Consider the following 21,295-nt stretch of genomic DNA (forward strand, 5'->3'; position numbering starts at 1 on the left):
TTGATTTTGAATATACTCAAAGGTATATTACAAAGTCTTGTTTGAATTCTTTCTCTTTATTTGCATGAATTAAAATTACAATTTGATTTATTTTCTTTTAGAATTGAGTAGCTAAATTTCATAATTGTGAAATTGCTTCAACACATACAATAACTACTAAAAAATTTGAAATAAATTGCATATTAAAAAGTCGTACGTTAAATATATTTTGTTTTTGTTGTTCTTTTGTTTTTTTTTTTTGTTGATAATACAGAATTAAATGTACATAACTATGCCTCTGCCTTTTAACAATATTTACGAAAGTATATTTGCAATTATTACGATTATTTACTAAAATATTTACAAAGCACATGGGAATTCTTCGGGCATTTGAAAGCGTTATCTAATCTCTAGTGAGCAATGGCGATTCTTAATATTGTAATACATAGAAATTAGTATTTATAAAATGGAAGAATCTCGTTCTCACAAAAGTTCCGTAATTTGTTGTGGAATTATCTAGTACTAAATTAAAACCAAATGCAATCGTTTGCGCTGATTCGCCTAAATGCGATTAAGGGTTTGGGGTCAGTGACTAATATTTAGGACTGCAAGTGGCGGGCTATATGTATGTATGTATGTACGTGTATTTGTGTATGAATGTGTATATGTATGTGGGCATAGTAATGCTCACTGCCTTGTATTGTTATATTAATATATTTGGCACTCTTTGGAGACAATTGAGCACTTGGTAAGACAAGTATTTGGCTCTAAATATATTTCTGACGTTTTAGTATTAAGTATAATATTATAAAACTAATATCCCCGCTTGCAATTTCATACGTCGTAATGCATAATCATAAGAATAATATGAATAAAATGGGCTATGTTTCAATCAAAATACTAAGATATATTAAATATTTACATAATTGATTTTGAAATGGCTGCCTTGCTAATCTGGAATCTGTAATGCTTAATCTATTTTTCTTCTTCTGTTTAGTGGAGCATGTACTATGTATGTATATATATGGCTGTAAAGTGCTGTCTGGAAGTAGTCTGTAGTCCTAGTTTGGTGTATCTCGCTATACTTTCGATACTGATAAATCTCAGTGGTTGTTAATAAAAATCGAGAGTGGGAGAGAGAGAGAGAAAGTTAGGGATAAAGTAAGAGAAACAGAAAGTCTCTCTTATGACATGTTTCTAGCTCTCGGGAATGGCAGTGGTGTAGATCAATTTTTGTAGTGCCCTAGTCCAGTATTATAGATATACATACATAGGTAGTTAGATATTATCTCTAGAATGCTTACTACATATTATAAATATATCCATATATGTATATATAGATTTGTGTATCTATTTATGCACTAATTTACATTGTAAATGCACATAAATATTATTTCGCGAACGCACATGAATTGCACATTTCAATCCAATTAATTATTCACTACCATTCAGTTTCAAATTCCATTAGGTTTAAGTATGTACTATGTATGTATCAGAGACAGATTATCACTTTAATTTTTAAGTCGTTTTTGTGGAGGGCAGGTCAAGGGGCGTCTACTACCATGAGTGGGTGTGGTCGCATTCGTTGTTCCTGCTACTGCTGCTCCTGCTGCTCCAACCTTATTAGCTCCTAAATACGAAACGATAAAAGTGATACATTGCGCTTGAGCAATTTCTGTGGCCGCTGCATTGGCGACCGATTCTCCGTATCATCGACAACATCGAGGCCCATTCCTACGCCCATGTGACTACCGCTAATGATGCCACTGCCATTGAGGGCGCCCAGGGTGTGCATGCTCTGCGTATCATAGTTTAAATCCTGCATGGGCACCACCTCCGGCAGCAGGTGACGTATATGCGTTGGCGAACGGCGCATCTTGTATTGGTGTCTGTGGGATCAGTCAAACAACAAAATTGCCATAATATCTCTCAAAATACACTTAAGGCTAGATAAGTCACAAAATCAATCTACTTTACAACAAGTTACAATAAATGCTGCTTACTCTGCAACGTTGTCACTCGTCGCGTTGTTATGTCTGTGGCCAGGGTATTGGATTATATATTATTGGACATTTACACAACATACATCAAGCAAGACAAACATAGACAACAAAGGCCATCAACACAAAATGCACACATAGAAAAGAAATTAAGAATTCGTTACTTACGACATAAAAACTAGACACACAGATAATTGAAAAATATTCCTATTCAAAGGCATAGACCAAATAGATATAGCTGTTTATTATATTAGCTATTATTCAGATTTTTTTCATTTAAGAATAGTTATCAACAGTGTAAATTTTTGTGCTTTATCGAGTTGTGCAGAAAAAAGAGATAAATTTTGAAATGTTTTTTAAAAATTCCGTCGGTTTTTGTTCAACACGAACCAAGAAATGCACACTGAAGTAAGCACCTTACAGTTCCCTTCCCACATTATGGGAAATTAACGCCTTATTAGAAATCAATCAGTTTTAAATAAATAACCACTGAATAGCTATCAAAGTTTTATTTATCGAGTTGTGAAGCAAAAACGAGATAATGTTTAATAATAATTGAAAAGTTCTTTACGCTCAACGACTTCAGCTGAAGACGCACAAAAGAAAGCCTTACAGAAGTAAGCATTTCATCCTTTGCCTGTCCACACTCTCACCTATGTGAAGAGGTAAGGAAATAAGGAAACGGAAACCATACAAAGTTACGCTCAACTTCCGTTTGCCAAGGGTTGAGCATAAAAGCGGCTCTAATTGGTCTATCCCTAAGTCTTTTCCCATGCTTACAGTGGGGATTACATACTTTTTGTGCCGGTTTCCTTTCAGACAAATACAACGGCATGAGAAACTTGATGTGTTCGTGTCGTCGAAGGATTGTCCGTCCTGTCCTTCGTAGCCACTCATGATGGAACCATTGGATGTTATCACATCGCCCTCCAGTTTGACAGCCACTTGTAGTGCCTGTAATATCATATCAATCTCAATTAGTAAGCAAAATAGATAAATATTGATCAGAGAAAAGCGCAGTTTGTGAATGGAAAGTGTGTTTTTAGTGCTGTTTAATGTTTGATGTTGTTCATAGTAGTTAAGGGTATCAGAATTTTCAATGTATTTGTTCAGTGTTGATCAAGTTGTTAGGTAGTTGTATTAGTTAGTCATAGTATGTATTTTTAAGCTCAAAAAACCTCAATCACCTCATTGGTCCATAAACTGGACTTGGTCATAAACTAAGCGCGCGTTTGCATTTGTTTCATATCATTAAGTCAAAAGCAACCGAAAATATGCCAAAATAGAAAAATATATAAATATATATATTTGGTTTTCGATTAAAGATTTCTTTGTAATCTGACTGAATGAATTTAATAAATTAATTAATTAATTCAAATATGTTTTACAATAGTAAATATTGGAATAAACGGAATGTGCACGTATAAATTGATTAAATTGTGCAACAAGTTGGCAAGCAAATAGGTAAAAAAAAATTAAATATGTATAAAAAAAATTAGTGGAAAACTGATTAAAGCCAAATATTAAAGAATGGTTGAATCAGTTAGATGTCAGGAATATGTAATCAGCTTAGAGTTTAAGGCGCAGTGAGACTAATAGATATAAGCTTAAGGTTTTAGGAAAACGGTTTACTACCAATTGGTCAACTTGATAAATGTATTTATTGTATAATAAAACATTCGGAACAGTCCGCAAGTCTACAGAAGAAATAGGAATGGTATGGAAAATACTGATGCACACATTTTTTTTTTATAGATAGATCTGAGCTCACCTGCATGGCTTGGGCCTCGTCGCGTCTCTCATCCTCGGTATTCATTGTAACAAACCTTAGTACTAACAAGTTCAGTGAGGCGGCAACAATTGCCAGTCCGAATAGTATAAATATCAGTGCAAACATAACATATTCGGGTTTTCGATTTAGCGCATTGTCCTTTTGTAATGCGACCATATCGCCAAAGCCTGTCCAAGAAAAAATCATTCGTCTCTTAAATATACAAACCATTCGGTTGACAAGTACTTGTGTATTTTACTTACCTATTGTGGTTAAAGTAATAAAACAGTAATATACTGAATCGAAGTAGCTCCAGCCCTCAAATTTTGAAAAAGCCGCAGCACCACCCGCAATCGTCAGTGAACTGAGCGTCGTCACAACGCATATCAAATCCACCTCCGAGGCAATGGTTCGTTTGCAGCGCAGCGATGTTCGCACCGCTTTGATAATATAACTGCAAATGCAAGACGGATTATGATTAGATAATCTAAGGACATCACATAACGAACAGCAACTCACCTGCTCAGTCTATTCACTCTTTCTCCGATGCTCTGAAACATGACGAGACCCAAGGGTATTCCAACAATTGCATAGCACATTGTAAACAGCTTTCCTCCACGGGTCGTTGGCGTTGAGTGTCCATAACCTGTAGTTTCAATATTATTGTGAAATAGATCAGTTTAACAACTCGCAATCGCTAAATACGCTTAAACAAATTATTCAGTAAGCTTAATCTGCTTTCTAAAAAAAAAGTAAAGTATTCTATCCACATTGGTCGGGCAAAAAATGAGCTGATCTCCAAAGTAAATACATATTTATGCAGGGTTTTTTTTTTTTAAATTCTGCATTAAGCAATTAAAGCTTATTTCTAAAAGTTAAAATTCCAGTTCATATATCTTCGATAAAAATGATCAGATCTCCAAGTTAAATATAATTTTAACTTGCCTTTTTTTTATCTAAACTTGAAAATAAATTATTTTGATACGTGCATCATTTAGGCGGTGTTATTCGCTAGAAACATGTTTTAATCTTTCGTTTAAAAGCAAAAATTGTATTAAAAATAAATTGAAATATCTGAAAATATATTTTTTGATATATTTCCAGTCGATTTCTAATCGATTTTCACAGGCAGTGCATGTTTAAACATGTTTTGACTTTACGTATAATACTGGAGATGAATATCTTAATTTGGAAATACGAATTTCAATCGAAAATGATGTATAAGATATGCATATGTACCAATTGTAGTTAGCACTGTTGTTGCATAATAAAATGCACCAGTGAACTTCCATTGTTGGCCGGCCTTGTGCGGCTCCGATTTGAGGACCACCGTCTCCATGACTTTGAAATCCTCTTGTGATATATTATATTTGCGTATTATCCTATCCTCGACACCTGCAGCAGACCAACATAAACAGCATAAAGAAATTAAATAGATTTTCATTCGTAAATGAGATGTGCATTCGATTACCTTGCAAGGCCTCCCAGCGTCGCTTCTCCGTCTCCGATTCGAGGGCATCAAAGACGGCGGCACCCACCAGTAAATATGTAAATGTACACACGATCAGGGATATCGTGCGCACATTTTGTTTCTTCATGCTTCATTTAGGCGAGGTTATTGGCTAGAAACATGCATTCCGTTCACTAAATAAGACTGTCTGTCTCCAGACTGCTGCTGCTGCTGCTGCTGGCGGCGTCTCCTCTTGCGGTTGTACGGTTTATTGCTGTTGTGACGAATTCGGCTGCCGTCTTCCATATGTGTGTGTGTTTTGTCGTTTGGTTGTGCGTGTCTCGCCTTTGCCGTGGAAAGGACAAACTTTCGAAAATCAGGTTAAGCACAGTAACTTACACACACACACTCGTAGCTCGACACCTAGAGCACCTTGGCCACTTGCAACATTCACTTGCACTCCCCCCTACTCTCTCCCACTGTGACACACACACACACGCGCGCTAATCAAAGTCTTGTGTGTGTGTGCGTCGTCGTTGTAGTCTCTGTCGCTCAGTTGTTAGTTTTGTTGCCTACTTTTTGGCGCACAGGACAATTATCTGAGAAATTCACTTAATTGTCACTTGTTCATTCACGCGAGAGTGCAATTGCATTAACTCTGATATAACACAGACACATATAAGACACTAACACACTCACACACACACACACGCACACAGACACGGACACGGACACACAAAAATATGAGCTATGAGTATTCTAATTTTAGTAACACTCGCGAATGTTGTTGCACATAGTAGCTGCATTTATTTTTGTCACACATGCCGTTGCTGTTGCCTGTGCCTTTGTCCTCGTTGCGTTCGCGTTCGTTGCGCCCATCCATGTCCTTGTGTTATTTATAACAGAACAGCTGCATTGGTAACTGCATCATCAGCGTCACCATCATCGTCACGCTGTGCATCATCAGTTGCTGGAACGGTAAGCGTAAACAGCCGCAAAGGTATTACGGATTCTGGCAACTACGCTTTCAAGGATGCTGTTGCTGTGGAATGTAAACGCAATAGTTGCGATGTTGTTGTTGTTGTTGCTATGTACATATAGCAACATCCTCGTTGACGTCGTCGTCGTTGCAATGTCCTTCGGCCTTAGTTACGCTGCAATTGCGCTCAGGACGCTCATCCTGTGGATGGCATGGAATTTAAAATGACATTAATTCGATTTTAATGGCATAACTCCAGCTAAAAATAGCGTGCAAAACGTCTCTTATATTTTTGACCAGATTCTGTCGTTTTGTTGGCAGCTAATGATGCAAATTGCCTAATCTGTCATCGTCAAAGAATAAAAAAATAAAAAAAAAGAAGACAAACCAGCGTCAACTGTACAAGGACCACAGAACATGACACAACAGTCTCAGTCTCTCACTACAAACATACATACAGACATCAACTTACACATACATAAGTACAGACACATTTATGCATGGATGTATGTATGTATGTATGTGTGTATGTATTTATGTATGGTAAATGGGCTGCATCATGAAATATTCATTTGTGTGCGCATTTTCGCAGATAAGCGCCTTGATTTTTGGCAGCCGAACTGGGCCAAAGTGTCAAACTGTAAGCAATTTTCAGATTACGCGGCAACGTGTAGTTCTTGAATTATTAAAAAAAATTACACAAACGCTGCGCAAAGCTTAACCAAACAATGAGATAAAAATTGTGCGAGAAAGCTCACTGCTGGTCTGAGTTTCTGTCTGAGTGTGCGTGTGTGTGTGTGTGAGAGCCCTGCATTTGGGCGCATTTTTAGAAAATTTAAAGGAATTTCAGCATGTTTCGGCCTGTTTTTGGCCTGTTTTCCAATTTGGCTAACAAGCAGACAGCATTGCAGTACCATAAAATTATTTATGCTTCTGTATTTGTATATCAATTTAAGTGTGTGCGTTTGTGTGTGCTTCTCAAGCTGTCTTTCAGTACGTCAACGTTGCGCGTTGAAGCGTACATCACACACACACCAACACACACACACCAACACACACACACCAACACACACACACCAACACACACACACCAACACACACACACATCGAAGGTTTTTTTTTATAATTTATTGAGCCAAGCCAAAACGTAAGCAAAAAAAAAAAAAAAATTCGGACTTTAAGAGGGTGGTTTCGGTTTGCCATTGTGGATGCCACAACACACACAGAAGTTTTGTCAAGCTGCGACTGTGTGTTGAAATTTCTGCAGCAGCCACAGCCACAGTCACATCCAAGGTGGGTCGTCAGCTCGTCCTTAGTTAACTTTTTGCCAGTTTCCCTATGCTACGTTTGCCATTATTATATATTTTTTTGTTTTTTTTTTTTTTGTTTTTTTGCTTCACATTATTTGTTGCGCCACCCGCAAGCGTAATCGCGCAGCCTCCCCATCTTGTATTATTTGTGCTGTCGTTGACATTTGCTGTGCACTGGCAATGACAGTGACACTATCAAGAGTCCTGTGGCCGTCTATTTAACTGTCTGATGTATGTGCCAGCCCTTCGTCCTTCGCCCCTTGCACACAGAAATAGGCTCACGAAAAAGCATCAAAAACTTGTTTTCATTTTTTATATAAAACAAGGACACGTACATTATTGTTCGACGAATTGAATGCAGTAATTTGTTGTATTTATTGTTTTATGAAAATTTCGGATGCGAACCCATTAATTTGTGATTAACTTTGCTCTTATCTTAATTACACAAATTTTCACTACAATAATTTCATCTCATTTAAGCTCTATTGTTCCGCTCGCAATGCACGCACATTCGATTGTATTTCTCAACTGGCACAGCAACGGCGCACAAAGTGACAGGCTGCTGGATCCTAGTGGATATTAGGGTTGAGCATCCTGCATCAATTTAAAGTAGGCACGCGCAAGTTTGGCCTGCCAACTTGCTAAAGCTTTGCCAAAATGGCGCGCATTTGAATTCGAGCTCTCAAATATGGTCGAAAATGGGTCTCCAAAGCTGTGCGGATCCACCCCGCTGACCAATTCGCCTTGGATATATTGATGTCATTTGGCTTGGCATAGTTACTCAGCAGCCGTTGCAACCTGTCAATTCATTGAATTGCGCACAGCATTGAAATGGCAAATTAGTTTAACTTTGTTTGAATATTTAGGCCACAAATTCGATCACAATTGCTTGAGTTGAATAAATAAAAATAAGCCTTTGTTTTTTTTGCTTAGATTTACTTGCAATTCATTAAAAGTTTAAGCATATTAATTCTAATATTCCATGGGCTCCGGTGGGAGCACAATATTGCAACCTAGCAGGCCGCGACCGCTCCACGTCTTGGGCACAAGGACCAAGTCAAGCAGTTGTTCACCACGCTTTATCTTCAGCTGGACATTTTGATTCTGCATGTTGCGCACTAGTTCGCCAATTTGTGTTAGGCTATCTTTAAAGTTATTGTCATTAATGGAGCCGAAACGCATAATCTTGTCGCCCACACGTAAACCCTGCAATTTAACATAATTTATCATATTTAGCAGGTAGATTATATGACTTATTACGAACCGCTGCCTCAGCTGGCGAATTGGGGCTAACTAAATTAACTATAGCTAAGACGCGCGTCGCCAGCGGAATAATGATCGCACCTCCGTCCTCTCGTCCACCGCTCAGTTCCAAAGCTGAGGCCCGATTCACAAGCTCAGGATCAGTGGTAGATATTTCGGCATGGTATTGATTGAGCAGGCTTTGTATTTGATTCATCAGCTCCTTGTGGTCGTTCTGCAAGCAAATAATCGTTTGCCGTGCCTGGCGCACCTGATAGACGTCAATGTTGTTGCGAGGATATCCCTCGGCATCCACAAGTGGACCGCTCATACCAACATTGTCATTCTGCAAGAATTACACATAATTATAATTTTTTTGTTTACCATACAATATGTTTTTCAAGCCAATTGGACAAAATGCACTATAAGAGGTACTAGCTCGTCTTTAGAATTTCATTAAACATAACACAAATCTTCAAAAGCAACAGGAATGCGTTACATTTGTGACGTCACTTGATGATGCTGCGATACCTTTATCTGTGTACCTTGTCTGCGTATTAATGTACATAAGAAGGTAAATATTTACCGCAGCCAAGATTTGTCCATTTTTACTGATTTGCGACTCCAGCTCAACCTTGGCGGCCATTAGTCTTCCCAGTTTTGCTTTTGTTGTGATTCCCGTTGCCATGACTTGCATTTACCTATTCCAAAGATTTAACAAAACAAAATTGGTTTGTTGTCCGTCCGATAAATAATGTCCGTGTGACTTTAACAATACACACTTATCAAATTTATCGAGCTCAACTGCTGCAATATTCATATAAAGGAATTCCGTATCTCCAACCGATTTAACATTTATGACACGATTATTGAACTTAAAAAATAAAAAATTAAATGAATTTAATAAGCTTCAAGGTTGTTTTCGTTTGTAAACTAAGGCGAGTACACCATTTATTGTTGATAATGAGTTGGTCACTCTAATGTGATGCTATCAATCAGCTGGGTTGTAATCGATAACTTGTAGCTAAATGAGAGAAATATTAAAGAGGGAATACGTCTAATTAAACAGTGAAATTATCGTGAGTATCGATATTATATCAACAATTGACATACACATTCAACTAGAAAACATATTCCCTGACTTAAAGTAAACACCAAAAATTTACGGCATAAGAGCACGAGCTGAGCAAAAGTAACAACCTAGTTAGCGTTGCTGCAATCTTCGTGTACAACGAACCGAATATTCGATCAGCATATTTCCCCCAAAGAAATGTGAACTGTGCGCTGTGGGCAGCTCCGAAAGTTTATGCAATGTTCTAGTTTGGCCCACAAGCAACAAGGAGAGCGAAGAGACGGCAACCGCAAATATAGCGCGGTTTACGTTCATATAATAGGTGTACACAAACGCATCCAGATGACTGTTACTGTGACTAGCACACATGTAATGGACGCACAAGTAATAGCAACACATCTTCAGGCTGGCGGCGAGCAGCAACATGGCTCCAATATATTGGTCGATGTGGCTGGCAAGGATGTCGGATTAGCTGGAGCTGCCGATGACGAAATGACGGTTTTGTTAACAAATCAAAATTATCATCAGGAGCCAACATCCGACATTGAAGAGGCATTCCTCGAGCGAAATGGTAATAATGCAGAACTCGATGCTGCTGCGGGTGGACAGCTTCATGCGGAGCTAGCGGGCGTTACCTGGCTCGATGACGATGCGATTGATGCACTTGATCGGGTCACACAGGATATTGGCAATATGTTTTTCAATCGTGTCGACAGTCAGGACATTATCTATCAACAGAAAAAAAAGAACATCAAACTGGTGGGCAAATACGTGATGGGCGATGTACTAGGCGAGGGCTCATACGGCAAAGTGAAGGAGGCTATGAATTCGGAGAACCTCTCTCGCCTCGCCGTCAAGATACTCACCAAGCGCAAGTTACGCCGTATTCCCAATGGCGAACAGAATGTGACGCGAGAGATCCATTTGCTTAAGCAGCTAAAGCACCGGAATATTGTTGATTTGGTCGATGTGCTGTACAATGAGGAGAAACAAAAAATGTACTTGGTTATGGAGTATTGCATTGGAGGCTTGCAAGAGATGCTAGACAATGCGCCCGACAAGAAGATGCCACTCTATCAAGCGCATAGGTATTTCCAGCAGCTGGTCAATGGACTGGAGTACTTGCATAGCTGTCGCGTCATACACAAGGACATCAAACCGGGCAATCTGCTGCTGACGCTCGACCAAACGCTCAAGATATCCGATTTTGGCGTCGCCGAGCAGCTGGATCTGTTTGCAGCGGACGACGCGTGTACTACGGGTCAGGGTACGCCAGCGTTTCAACCGCCAGAAATTGCCAATGGCCATGAAACTTTCGCTGGCTTCAAAGTGGATATATGGAGCAGTGGCGTTACACTGTAAGCAATCATATCTAATCAATCTTTTATTTACTAAATTGACTTCAATCAATTTTTGCAGCTATAATCTGGCAACGGGTTTTTATCCATTTGAGGGCGACAATATCTATCGATTGTTGGAGAACATTGGACGCAGTCAGTGGATTGCGCCCGACTGGCTATACGATATGGATGAATGCTTTGCTAGACTAATCTTAGGTATGCTGCAAGCAGATCCCAGTGAACGACTTTCTCTTCAGCAAATACGCAAAGATACGTAAGTACAACTATAATATCCTTCCGTATAATAATGTATTTTAGAACCTCTTTTTTTTGTGCGTCTGCAGTTGGTTCCTGTCCGCACCAGCGGTGACTGACCCACCGATACCCATTCCTCCACTCAAGGAAAAATACGGACGTTCCACTGTACTGCCTTACCTTGAAGCTTATCACTATGGAAGCGAACAGGAACAAGAAGACGTTTACTTCACTGAGCATGATGTCAATCGTATGTGAAACACGCTAATTTCGCAACACTTACAAGTCTAATTAATATTATTTGGGTTACATAGAGGAACTAGCGCGGCGCGCTGCATCAGCTGCAGCCGAGATTCGCGCTAACAAATCTGCTGCTGCCAATGCTGCGTGCCATTTGTACGAGCCATCAACAAGTGCTGAGGCTGCAGCTGCTGCCATGGCCAATGGTTCCAGGGAGGAGACATCGATTAAGAAGAAGGGCTCCGGCTTTAAGAGGCGTGCCAAGAAGCTTGCGTCCTGCATCTCAGTGCGCAAATTGAGCCATTGTCGCACTTCGTAGGCGATCGCACCTAACCCATCCCACTAGTTACTAGAGTAATATGGAAAAGTAATAACCTTGTTAACAAATTGTGAGCAACTTTTTGGTTTTTGTTTTCGTTTTTTTGTTGTCTTACATTCGCCAAGTATTTATTAAGCAAAAATAGAGAGATATTGTGTGAGAGAGTGTTTATCAAGGTTAACTCCCAGAGCTGAGACTTTGAATTAGCTTTGAAAGCGGGGAGGCAGCAGCAGATTGCTAGTAAAATCCAAGTGACAATACCGTGTATTATATGAGAGAGTTATTTAGATCGTTGATATGTATTAAACGTAAAGAACAAAAACACGTTGAATAATTGCAATTAGCAAAGATTCGTTAAAGTAAACTACGCGCCGACAAACGCAAACAAATAAGTAAAATGTTCAAAAACTGTTGTTGGTTTTAATATCTTCTAAACTAATGCAATTTACAGGCGACGACTATACACAAACTGCTGGACAGTATTTGCAATGGAACATTTATAAGTTTAATAAAAATGAATATTTAAATATACAAACTGCATTTAGGTCGCATATTTCACCTTTTTTTACTTTACCATTCGCTTAGTCGCAAAGCCGAAAATTTCGCAAATAGGGAAGAAACGACTTAGTTTAACTTGGCTCACTTATATGTACTAGAGTTTAGTTAATTTTAACTCCCCAAAAGAGGGGTATTTGTTAATTTCAATGGAAGTGTTTTGATTAAACTTTGTAATTCGAATTGTAATTGTGCGGTGCTTTAAGCTTTTGGCATGTGTCCGGATATCTGTTTTTGAAAGTAAGCATTGTATTTCCACCAATGAGTTGAGAATAACTAATTTTCAGGACATATATATAATATGAAATATTATTTTCTTTGTGGAAGTGCACGAATATATATTGGACAGGTCAATGTCATATATGCTCAAATGTGCCACACAAACTTCTATTTTCTTCATCCATAATTCAATTAAGCTCATACTTTAAATTTAACGCTAGCTAACTAACAATATTATTCCAATTCTACGACTTCCATGTTGGATTTTGGTATTGTTGCCGGATGCTCTGTTATTGCCGCGTGAGTTGAAATCGAATGCAAATCGCTCATGATGAACATCTGATGATAGTGAGGGCCCAGCTTGTCAAGTTTCTTTTGCATCAGTTGACGTAGTGTGTCCACATATTGCGGTGCCACTTTGGCCTGGCTCGTGTTGCGCCAGTGCAGACCATTGTTGTCCACATGAAAGAGCGCGGGCGAGGGCACATGATCCTTTAAATAATTCCAAATGCACTCGCGCAGAAGCAGTGCAATCTGTATATAGTGAGACAATGCATTATAGAATCGACTATAAGTACTCTCTAATATCTTTTGAACTTGCCTCTGGCGCTTCAAAGTGATCAATTATCGTGTGCAGGTTAGACAGCGGTGGCGGTATAAGCTGACTCATTGCCAGCAATTGCAGCAGTTTCTTGGTGCACAGCATAAGCTCGTCGTTGGGTGCTGTGGGCTGGAATTTGTTTACTGCAAATATTGGCAGAAGATATTAATTAAAATTACATGACTGTTGCTGGCTTAAGGCTCACCATTCTTGCCACGCCAATGATGCAAGCAAGTTGCGCAAAGCGCACGAAGCAGCACTGATGAGTAGCACAATGCGGGTCTGTGCGTGGCTATCAGGCCGAGCACTGCCCAAAGCACGGGTGAAGTTATAAAGGCACGACGTATTTGCATATCCCGTTCCATAGTGACGCGGGTGAATTCCTCGTCGGGGAAGGGCAGGCCATTGTACATAACATCCGTTGAAACCAGTTCCACAAGCGTTAGCGACACCAGCGAGTAGCCTTCAACGTTGTTGGGCTTATCCTGACAGCATAAAATAGTTGGCATATTTATATAGATAGAGCAAATTTGTTATTTAAAATATGCATTACCAGATCCGTGCAGCATGCGTTGAGCGCTTTCAGATACAAGGCTTGCTTTTCTGCATCGCAGCTTCTGTTATTGGTGGGCAGCACAGGACGCAGTCCTCGCCCAATGATGCCCGAATGCAAGGCAGAGCGATTTGAGTTCGTTCCGGAGCTGGTGTGCAAGTTTTGCATTATTAACAGCTCATGTTCGGGTATTTGCAGTTCATCTGATTTGTATTCTTCCAGCTGGCCGAGCAAGTGGCCATGATAGAAGAGCGCACTTTCCACCAACTCACGCAAGCAGACTGTGCGTGCAATTTTGCGAGCTGAACATTGACGCTGCAGCAGTGCGAAGGCGCGGTGGGCGGCTGCTGCACGACTGATCACCGCTGTGAGGATGAATTGTTTTTATCAGTTGGTTACCCAAGTGTGAAATACTTGCCACTTACTGTGTTCTGTGAGGCTCACGAAAAAGTATTTTACGCTAAGCACGGCCAACTTAAGAACCAGCGGGGTTCGCAGTACATTGCAGCGTGAGCCAGCCTCGATGTTGTTCAGCAATTCCACAATTAGATGCGCCAAACGCATTCGAGCTGCATCATGTGTTGCCTCTGTGCTGGCGACTTCGTTTGTTTCCAATTTGGAGCGCTTAATGGGGCCATGGCCATCATACATGTCTTGCATTGTATCGCAATTGTTGTTGTTGGCCTGCTGCATCTTAAACTTCTCGGCACAGCGCTCAGCCGCAACCCTATCCATTCTCAGCACTAACTTTTGAATTGTACAGTCGAGAATTTGTATTATCTTGGGCAGACATTCGTTCAATGATTCCGTGAGCAACAGGGGCTTCATGTGAGGAAAGTGATTTTTCTTCTGCATTCTGTTGAGAGTAAAATATTTATTATCACAATTGTATCCAGCATACTCTTGTTTGGCTTACTTACTTGGTCAGCAGGTTGAGATTGTAAAATGTGTTATATGCCTCCGTGGGAGTCCCAGGCTCCACTGGCAAGCGATTGTTTACCTGCTCCTGCAGTGTTATATCTTCCAGCACCATTTTGAAGCCCTGCGTAATGCTTGGGAAGTTGAGCACACCGCTTTGGCCACCAAGCAGGCGCATTAGGGCACCAATGGTGCTTGGATTTTGAGCGTACGATTTGCGCAGCAATTGTGAAATGGTTTGATAATATATATGTGGATGCTGTGAGGCTGTGAAGCAAACATGGAATTGGTTAAATCTCTGCTGATGTATTTTTGTAGCTCTATACTTACACACGACGAGTAGTAATCGAACCGCCGTCTGTTGCTCCAATAGATTTGGGCTGAGGCAGCTTTTCCAGAGCATGTATTTGGTCTCCACAGAAGCCAAATCGGCAAGCAAGGGAAAATTGCGCATGTTAAGCACCCACTGCTCCAACTCCTGCATGGAGGTGTCCAGAAAGTCCTGACACCACACATACTTTTCAGCCATTTTAGCGACCATCAGAAGCAGCTTGGCGCCGTGCTGATTTAGACGCAGAACGGCATTGTTCAGAGACGGCTGCATATCCGCAAACATTTTGTTGCTCAGCCAAAGCGGGGCCTTTTGCACGATTGTCTCGCACATTTCGTCGGTGTCTGTGGAATAAAGTCAATTTTTGTTTCTTTTTTTGGGTTAATAAATAGCACAGACACACTCACATATTTCAATAAAAACATTGACCAAACTCTGCAGTATGGCATCGGAGTAATTTGTGGTTATCAGCAGAAAAGGCACTATGGCCACATCGAGTTGTTTCTTGGGTGCCAGGCCATCTTTCAGCATTTCCCGAAACGCTGAGCGCAATTGTTGCTCATGACAGGACGTCATATAGTCCAAGATGCCCGCCTCAGAGTCCAAATGACAGCGATAATCGTCCGCAAAACGCTTAATGCCGCACTGCAGTATTTGCATGATTATCTTATAGGGAAAACAACCGCCAAGCCGCGCCACAATCCAGTCGAATGTCATTGGATAGCGATGAAACGCATTGAGCATCGTCTCCACACATGTCTCTGCCTCCGCATTGCTCAGTTTGCGAAAGCAACTGTTGATCAGCGTGAGCAGACCATGCATTGCACTGCACTCCAACCAGTAATTGCACGAGGCCGGTATGGTCATCCGACGCTGTGTGTACTTGTCTGATAATTTGGCAACCAGCTCTAGGCTCCAATTAGCTATGAGCGGTGACCAAGCGGGCGGTCCTTTGAATACCAAGTTCTGAAGCGATGTTTTAACCATGTTGAAACTTTCGTATTCCTCGGCACGCATCTGCTGCTGTCGATTGCCTCCCTGCTTTATTTGCGATACCGGCAGCCCAGTTTTCTGATCCATCATTTCGGGTGACACGTACAGCTGCACTCCGATCTCGGCCAGTATGCCAAAGTAGTCAAAAACGATGTCCCGAGTGGCGGGCAGCTCATCGAGAAAGCTCAGACTGTTTGCATAGAATTCATTGGGTTAAAATAAAAATACAAATTGCAAGGGGTATGGCTAACTTACGCAACTTTGATTAATGACGGTTTCGTTAGAAGCTGTGGATTACTATGCCCCTTGCTAACTGTTTCTATAAATTGCTTTAGCTGATCTAGAATATTTTGTTGCAACATTTTTGCTTGTTTGGATCTATCTCTTCATGCAGTCCAAATCCGAGTTCATTTGTTGATATTGTATCGATACTATCGATATTGACTATTGTGCGATACGCGTACAGCGATATATTGAGTGCCGATGATACATTTATCGATGTATTATTTATACAAACTAACGTTCAAAATGCATTTTTGAATATTCAGTATACAGTTGGCAAACATTGAATGATTTAGTGACACTTTTGATCTGCTGTAACTCAGAAATACGCAGAAAAATAGCTATTACTAATAATGTATAAAATAGGTGGTATAGAAAGTTTTGTGAAATGGCCAAACGTGTGAATACAATGAAAAACTAACTTGACACTCAACGGGCAATACATACGCGCCATCTTACGTTGAGGAGCGGAAATAAGGACACACTATCCATAGATCGGAATAGAATAATGTTATGACTAGAGGAAAATAACGAGTATGAACAATATGCTACGCAGATGTCATGTTTCTTCATAAACTTTGATTTGCAACGAATGTATATATAAGTAATCAAGACCAGTTGCAAACATTTGAAGCATTTGACTATGACGCAAGAAGGACCAGTTTCATGCAAAGATTACTTACATAAGAGAACATATTTTATAATTGCAACTTACTTAGATTACAGCATATTGGTGTAAACTCAAATTAATAAAATAATATCTTGAATTAGTTTTAGTATCAAATTAATAAATAATAAATTAATAATAATTACATACACATGTATGAGTACTCCAACTCAGCAAGAGCTTTTGGAGAAAGGGAAAGATGTTTTATTGAACTTTACGCATCATTACACCGATTGAAAAATACGACTGCGACTGACCTGCGATGAACTTATGATAATTATCAAAGCGCTTTTTTACATAAATACATTATAAATTATCTTAAAATATTTGTGTTTAATTTTATTTAAAATTTGCCGGGAATTTACATTTGCCAGACTGGCACTGGACTGAGTATAAGTAAATAAATTAATAAGGAGTATAAAAATTATTATAAAAATTGCATGATAGGAAAACAAATTAACAGGAAGTTTGGGTGAATGAAATATTTCTGGATTGCACCCCAGTATTACCCGGTCGAGCTCTTCCAGGGTCGATAGTTTGCCGGCAAAGTGGTACAGGTGTTTCCGATAGACTATATAAAACACAAAACAACATCAATATCGATATTTTTTTACGCCGCAAAGTCAATTTGAGCTATACGTATGTTGTAACTTACTACGATAGTACTGCTAACCGTATTAATTAAAAAACCAACAAAATTTTCCATTCCACATCGACTGGATATTTAAATTCAAACGTTTTGCATTTTTTACCGTTTCTCACTTTTATTGATAAGATCATTAACATATATTAAAAAAATAAAATATGTCATTTAAAATCGGAACTTAAGCTTAGTAAATTCCGATGCAAATTTTCAATATCAAATATTTCCGTGCTAATTGATAAAAATTGTCCAACATGAGATCAATACGATGACCAATTAATAATTGTTAGTGGATTTTGTGTTTTTGTGTCAACGCGCTGACCTTGATATCATTTCCAACATTGCCGATGTTAAAACCACTTGCGCAATTTCTAATACCGCCGTCGATTTGATGTGTGTACTAAACCAAGCGTTCGTCATCAACTCCATTGATGCCGATGATCATTATCATGAGGCATCTTTACACACACACTCACACTCGCACTCACACTTAAATTACATTCACACTTTCAGCGGTGGCTGCTGCTGATCGATTTGCTTTGAACTTGTTTGGGCTGTTGACAAATGTGTGTGTGTGTGTGTTTTTTTTCTAAATGGGCGCGCAGCACGTTTTTCGTCGTTTTATTGTATGGAAAGTCCATTTACCGTGTTAATTCAATGTTTTATTGTTTTTCAATAATTTTTTTTTTTTGGCTAGACATAAACTGGTTTCTCGTATGAATGATAATGTGGCTATGTACAATATTATTCTTGTATGTTTTTTTTTACCGACTTTCGATTACATTGCCCAACGCAAATGCCACGTAAATGTGAGAATGATTTGCAGAATTAGAAAATGGCGCTTGACTTAACCGTTATTTAATAATCATAATAATAATGATGGCTGTGCGGCAAGTGCAACAACAACAACGACATCAACAACAACAACAACAACAACGACAACGACGACGACGATAACAACGTTAACCATACGACGCGTGTGTTGCTGCAATGCGGCTGCAGTCGAAGCAGACGCAGGCGCAGACGGAGACGTTGACGTTGCGCTGCTTTTGTCTTTGAATTTGAAGCTTGGAGAGCTATTGAGGCTCTGGCAGCGCCAAATCAACGCATCAATCATCGAAAGTTGCACAATGCCGGTGCAAAGGGAGGTTACCAGTGCCAGTTACTGCAACTATGTATGAATTGTGTAGTTGTGGCTACTGTTGTGTTTTTTTTTTTTATATGTTTGCTACTCATTAGCAGCTTGCGTTAGAATATCGTTATGCCTTCGCAGGCGTCACAGTCTATTTTGTAATTTTCACAAACGGGCAAAAGTCGAAAGGCCTTGAACTCCACATCGTTAATTTATTCGTTTCATTTTTATTTCTTTTTATTAATCTAATATGTTGTATATGCTTAAATAAGGTTAATGGTCTTAACTTGTTTACAATAAACAAACAAAAAGCTAGCAAAAATACAAAAAATCTTCAAACTAAGCAACACCCACAAAAAAGAGGCCAAACATGGATGGCGGCCTTAGCATCGAAAGCATCATCTGCCAAAATTCGATCCACACTTGACCAGTGTAAGTATGTGTTGTCCAGCCATTGCCTCATCCATGCCTAGTGCCCGAAGGTTGCATAATTAGGCATACAGTCATTGCTACCAGTATGTGAACTTAAAAAATCATTATTTTAAGAAACACGCTCATGTACAGACCAATAATACAACAGTGGCGCATTTTTTTTGCCTTAACAAAGTGTCATTGTACCTCAATGATTGTTTGTTGCTTTGTGTGTGCGCCGGAAGATGGAAACGCACTCAAATTGACCACTAAGGAGATGGGACGGGGGAGAGGGAGGGCGAGTGGGAGGCAGTAGCAGACTTAAGGCCTTCCGATCAGATTGATGGCCACTTGAATTAGCAAGGGAATGACCGCAGGAGGGCCAAAGTGGCAGGGAAGTAATCTACTACAATAAATGTAAATCTAAACTCAACTTCCATTCTTGGCTAACAGCAACAATAAAAATGTGCGCCAAATCTGGAAACATTTACAAAAATGTAAACAACTTTTATTCTTGACTAATACAAAAATAAATAACTTAAGATGTATATACGACTTAAAATTAAACTTTCCACTGTTTATCTTTGTTACAGTTGTTTTAGTAACAGTTTGATGCTTTAAATACTATAAATTGCAACGCCTTTGTGTTTTGACACCTCTAAGATAATTTGATTCTCGTATATAATTAACATATTATTATAAGAATTTTGTGCAATTTGTTGTTAAGCTATTTGCAGGGAACCCACTGAGTTAATAGAGATTTCGTAATGGAATTTCACATTATTGTAAATACCATGCGCTCGGTTTGCTGGCTGAGGTTAAGTACTTATGACCACATATTCTGAAATTGAGAAACTGTAATTTGCATATTGCATAATTGCGCTTTAATAATTGGCATTGTGCAATATTAACGATGAATTAACAATAAAAACAAGTGTGCAAATTTAACTTATAGTTAGTACTTTGTGAGCAAATTAAAAATATATTCTAAATAAATTGTGTTGTGACCCTAATGGCACTCCCCTTTTTGACAGCTTGTAAAATGCGATTTAACGACTAATTAAACTACACGCTTTAGCAGCCCAAAGGTACTAAAACTACAAAAAACAAAACAAAAAAAGACATTAATTAAATTTGATTAGAGATCGTAATGCGAAAACTTATAATAAACTTGCAGACACTCGATGCTTGACGTCAAAATGGGATTGGCCTGGCCTGGCCAGTGGTTGTGTTGGATTGAGGAAACCACAGATGGCCATCGCAGGTGGCTGGTTGCCGTTCTGATTCTGTCGGGTACAACAAACGAGATCCATTGCCTTTTTTTTCATTTTTATTTGTGAGTTGTTCGAAGACTGTTTCCGTCGTTTTTGGTTAACGTTTTCGCTGATGTGATACACAAAAACAGAAATACCCACGAAATAAACAATAGAAAAATGCGTTAAGCGACACATGCATGAATCTAAGACTGGCTCTTTATCAGGAATATTAAATGAGTTAAAAAAAAAAAAAACTTAAACTGGTTTCATCTTATTATTATATTTCATGAATGCTTTAAGCCAATATCAGGCATTCGTTTCATAATTTTTGCACATTCAGATTTTTGATTGCTGAAATATCAGAAATTAGCATTCAAATGCATGTTTTTTATTTGATTTTTTTTTTTTAAATTTGTGTGAATGCCTGTGGTCTTATCAAAGGTTGAATTGTCGCCTTCAACTTTGTACTCGGCTGTCATCTCAAAGTACCTGATGTTTGATAACTTGATAACCAAATAATAACATTCAGCGCTGCCCTTTGGGGTGTGGGTGCAAAGACAAAGAGTAAGAGAGCGAGTGCGAGAGCGAGAGCGAGAGCGAGAGACAAACAGAGATGAGCACTTCAATCGGCCACACAAATCGCAAATCGCAAGCACAGCTCAAAGTTGAATGCGACTGACTCGGCTGACTCGGCTGACTGCTCGGCAGCTCGGCAGCTCGCTCGGCAACAGCATCCTTGTCCAAAACTCAAACGCAGCACACAAAGAGAGAGCGCAT

At 39.4% G+C, this 21,295-nt stretch overlaps 4 protein-coding genes across 9 annotated transcripts; 1 reads left to right on the plus strand and 3 right to left on the minus strand.

Annotated features, from left to right (window-relative positions):
* Window positions 1-126: 126 nt before the first annotated feature.
* LOC6563704 (two pore potassium channel protein sup-9) lies at window positions 127-8,352 on the minus strand. Of its 5 annotated transcripts, none has more exons than XM_043215210.1 (10): window positions 7,895-8,352; window positions 5,222-6,380; window positions 4,990-5,145; window positions 4,270-4,396; window positions 4,014-4,204; window positions 3,751-3,938; window positions 3,167-3,199; window positions 2,776-2,933; window positions 1,983-2,015; window positions 127-1,868 (listed from the first exon to the last, which is right to left on the minus strand). In XM_043215210.1, exons 2-10 carry the CDS (start codon window positions 5,346-5,348, stop codon window positions 1,610-1,612), a joined length of 1,272 nt encoding a protein of 423 aa, XP_043071145.1. In that variant the 5' UTR covers window positions 5,349-6,380; window positions 7,895-8,352; the 3' UTR covers window positions 127-1,609. The 5 variants fall into 5 exon arrangements, with proteins under 5 accessions (XP_043071145.1, XP_032593232.1, XP_001989919.1 ...); XM_032737341.2 differs by lacking the exon at window positions 7,895-8,352 and adding an exon at window positions 7,825-7,888; XM_001989883.3 differs by lacking the exons at window positions 3,167-3,199; window positions 7,895-8,352 and adding an exon at window positions 7,825-7,888.
* Window positions 8,353-8,407: 55 nt separating this feature from the next.
* LOC6564128 (26S proteasome non-ATPase regulatory subunit 9) lies at window positions 8,408-9,827 on the minus strand. Of its 2 annotated transcripts, XM_032737348.2 has the most exons (4): window positions 9,514-9,685; window positions 9,318-9,432; window positions 8,754-9,077; window positions 8,408-8,695 (listed from the first exon to the last, which is right to left on the minus strand). In XM_032737348.2, exons 2-4 carry the CDS (start codon window positions 9,426-9,428, stop codon window positions 8,462-8,464), a joined length of 669 nt encoding a protein of 222 aa, XP_032593239.1. In that variant the 5' UTR covers window positions 9,429-9,432; window positions 9,514-9,685; the 3' UTR covers window positions 8,408-8,461. The 2 variants fall into 2 exon arrangements, with proteins under 2 accessions (XP_032593239.1, XP_001989918.2); XM_001989882.3 differs by having other exon boundaries at window positions 9,318-9,827.
* Window positions 9,795-12,040, plus strand: LOC6564127 (serine/threonine-protein kinase STK11). The gene is made up of 4 exons (XM_001989881.2): window positions 9,795-11,161; window positions 11,223-11,417; window positions 11,488-11,648; window positions 11,713-12,040. The coding sequence occupies exons 1-4, from the start codon at window positions 10,038-10,040 to the stop codon at window positions 11,955-11,957; spliced, it is 1,725 nt and encodes a 574-aa protein (XP_001989917.2). The 5' UTR covers window positions 9,795-10,037; the 3' UTR covers window positions 11,958-12,040.
* Window positions 12,041-12,511: 471 nt separating this feature from the next.
* Window positions 12,512-16,536, minus strand: LOC6564126 (integrator complex subunit 5). Its single transcript, XM_001989880.2, has 9 exons — window positions 16,383-16,536; window positions 15,542-16,317; window positions 15,134-15,478; window positions 14,806-15,070; window positions 14,311-14,741; window positions 13,886-14,250; window positions 13,538-13,817; window positions 13,333-13,475; window positions 12,512-13,265 (listed from the first exon to the last, which is right to left on the minus strand). The coding sequence occupies exons 1-9, from the start codon at window positions 16,487-16,489 to the stop codon at window positions 12,966-12,968; spliced, it is 3,012 nt and encodes a 1,003-aa protein (XP_001989916.1). The 5' UTR covers window positions 16,490-16,536; the 3' UTR covers window positions 12,512-12,965.
* Between the last annotated feature and the right edge of the window lie 4,759 nt (window positions 16,537-21,295).

This window comes from Drosophila grimshawi, unplaced genomic scaffold (genome assembly GCF_018153295.1).
Source record: "Drosophila grimshawi isolate 15287-2541.00 unplaced genomic scaffold, ASM1815329v1 contig_311, whole genome shotgun sequence".
NCBI classification, from domain to species: Eukaryota; Metazoa; Arthropoda; class Insecta; order Diptera; family Drosophilidae; genus Drosophila; species Drosophila grimshawi.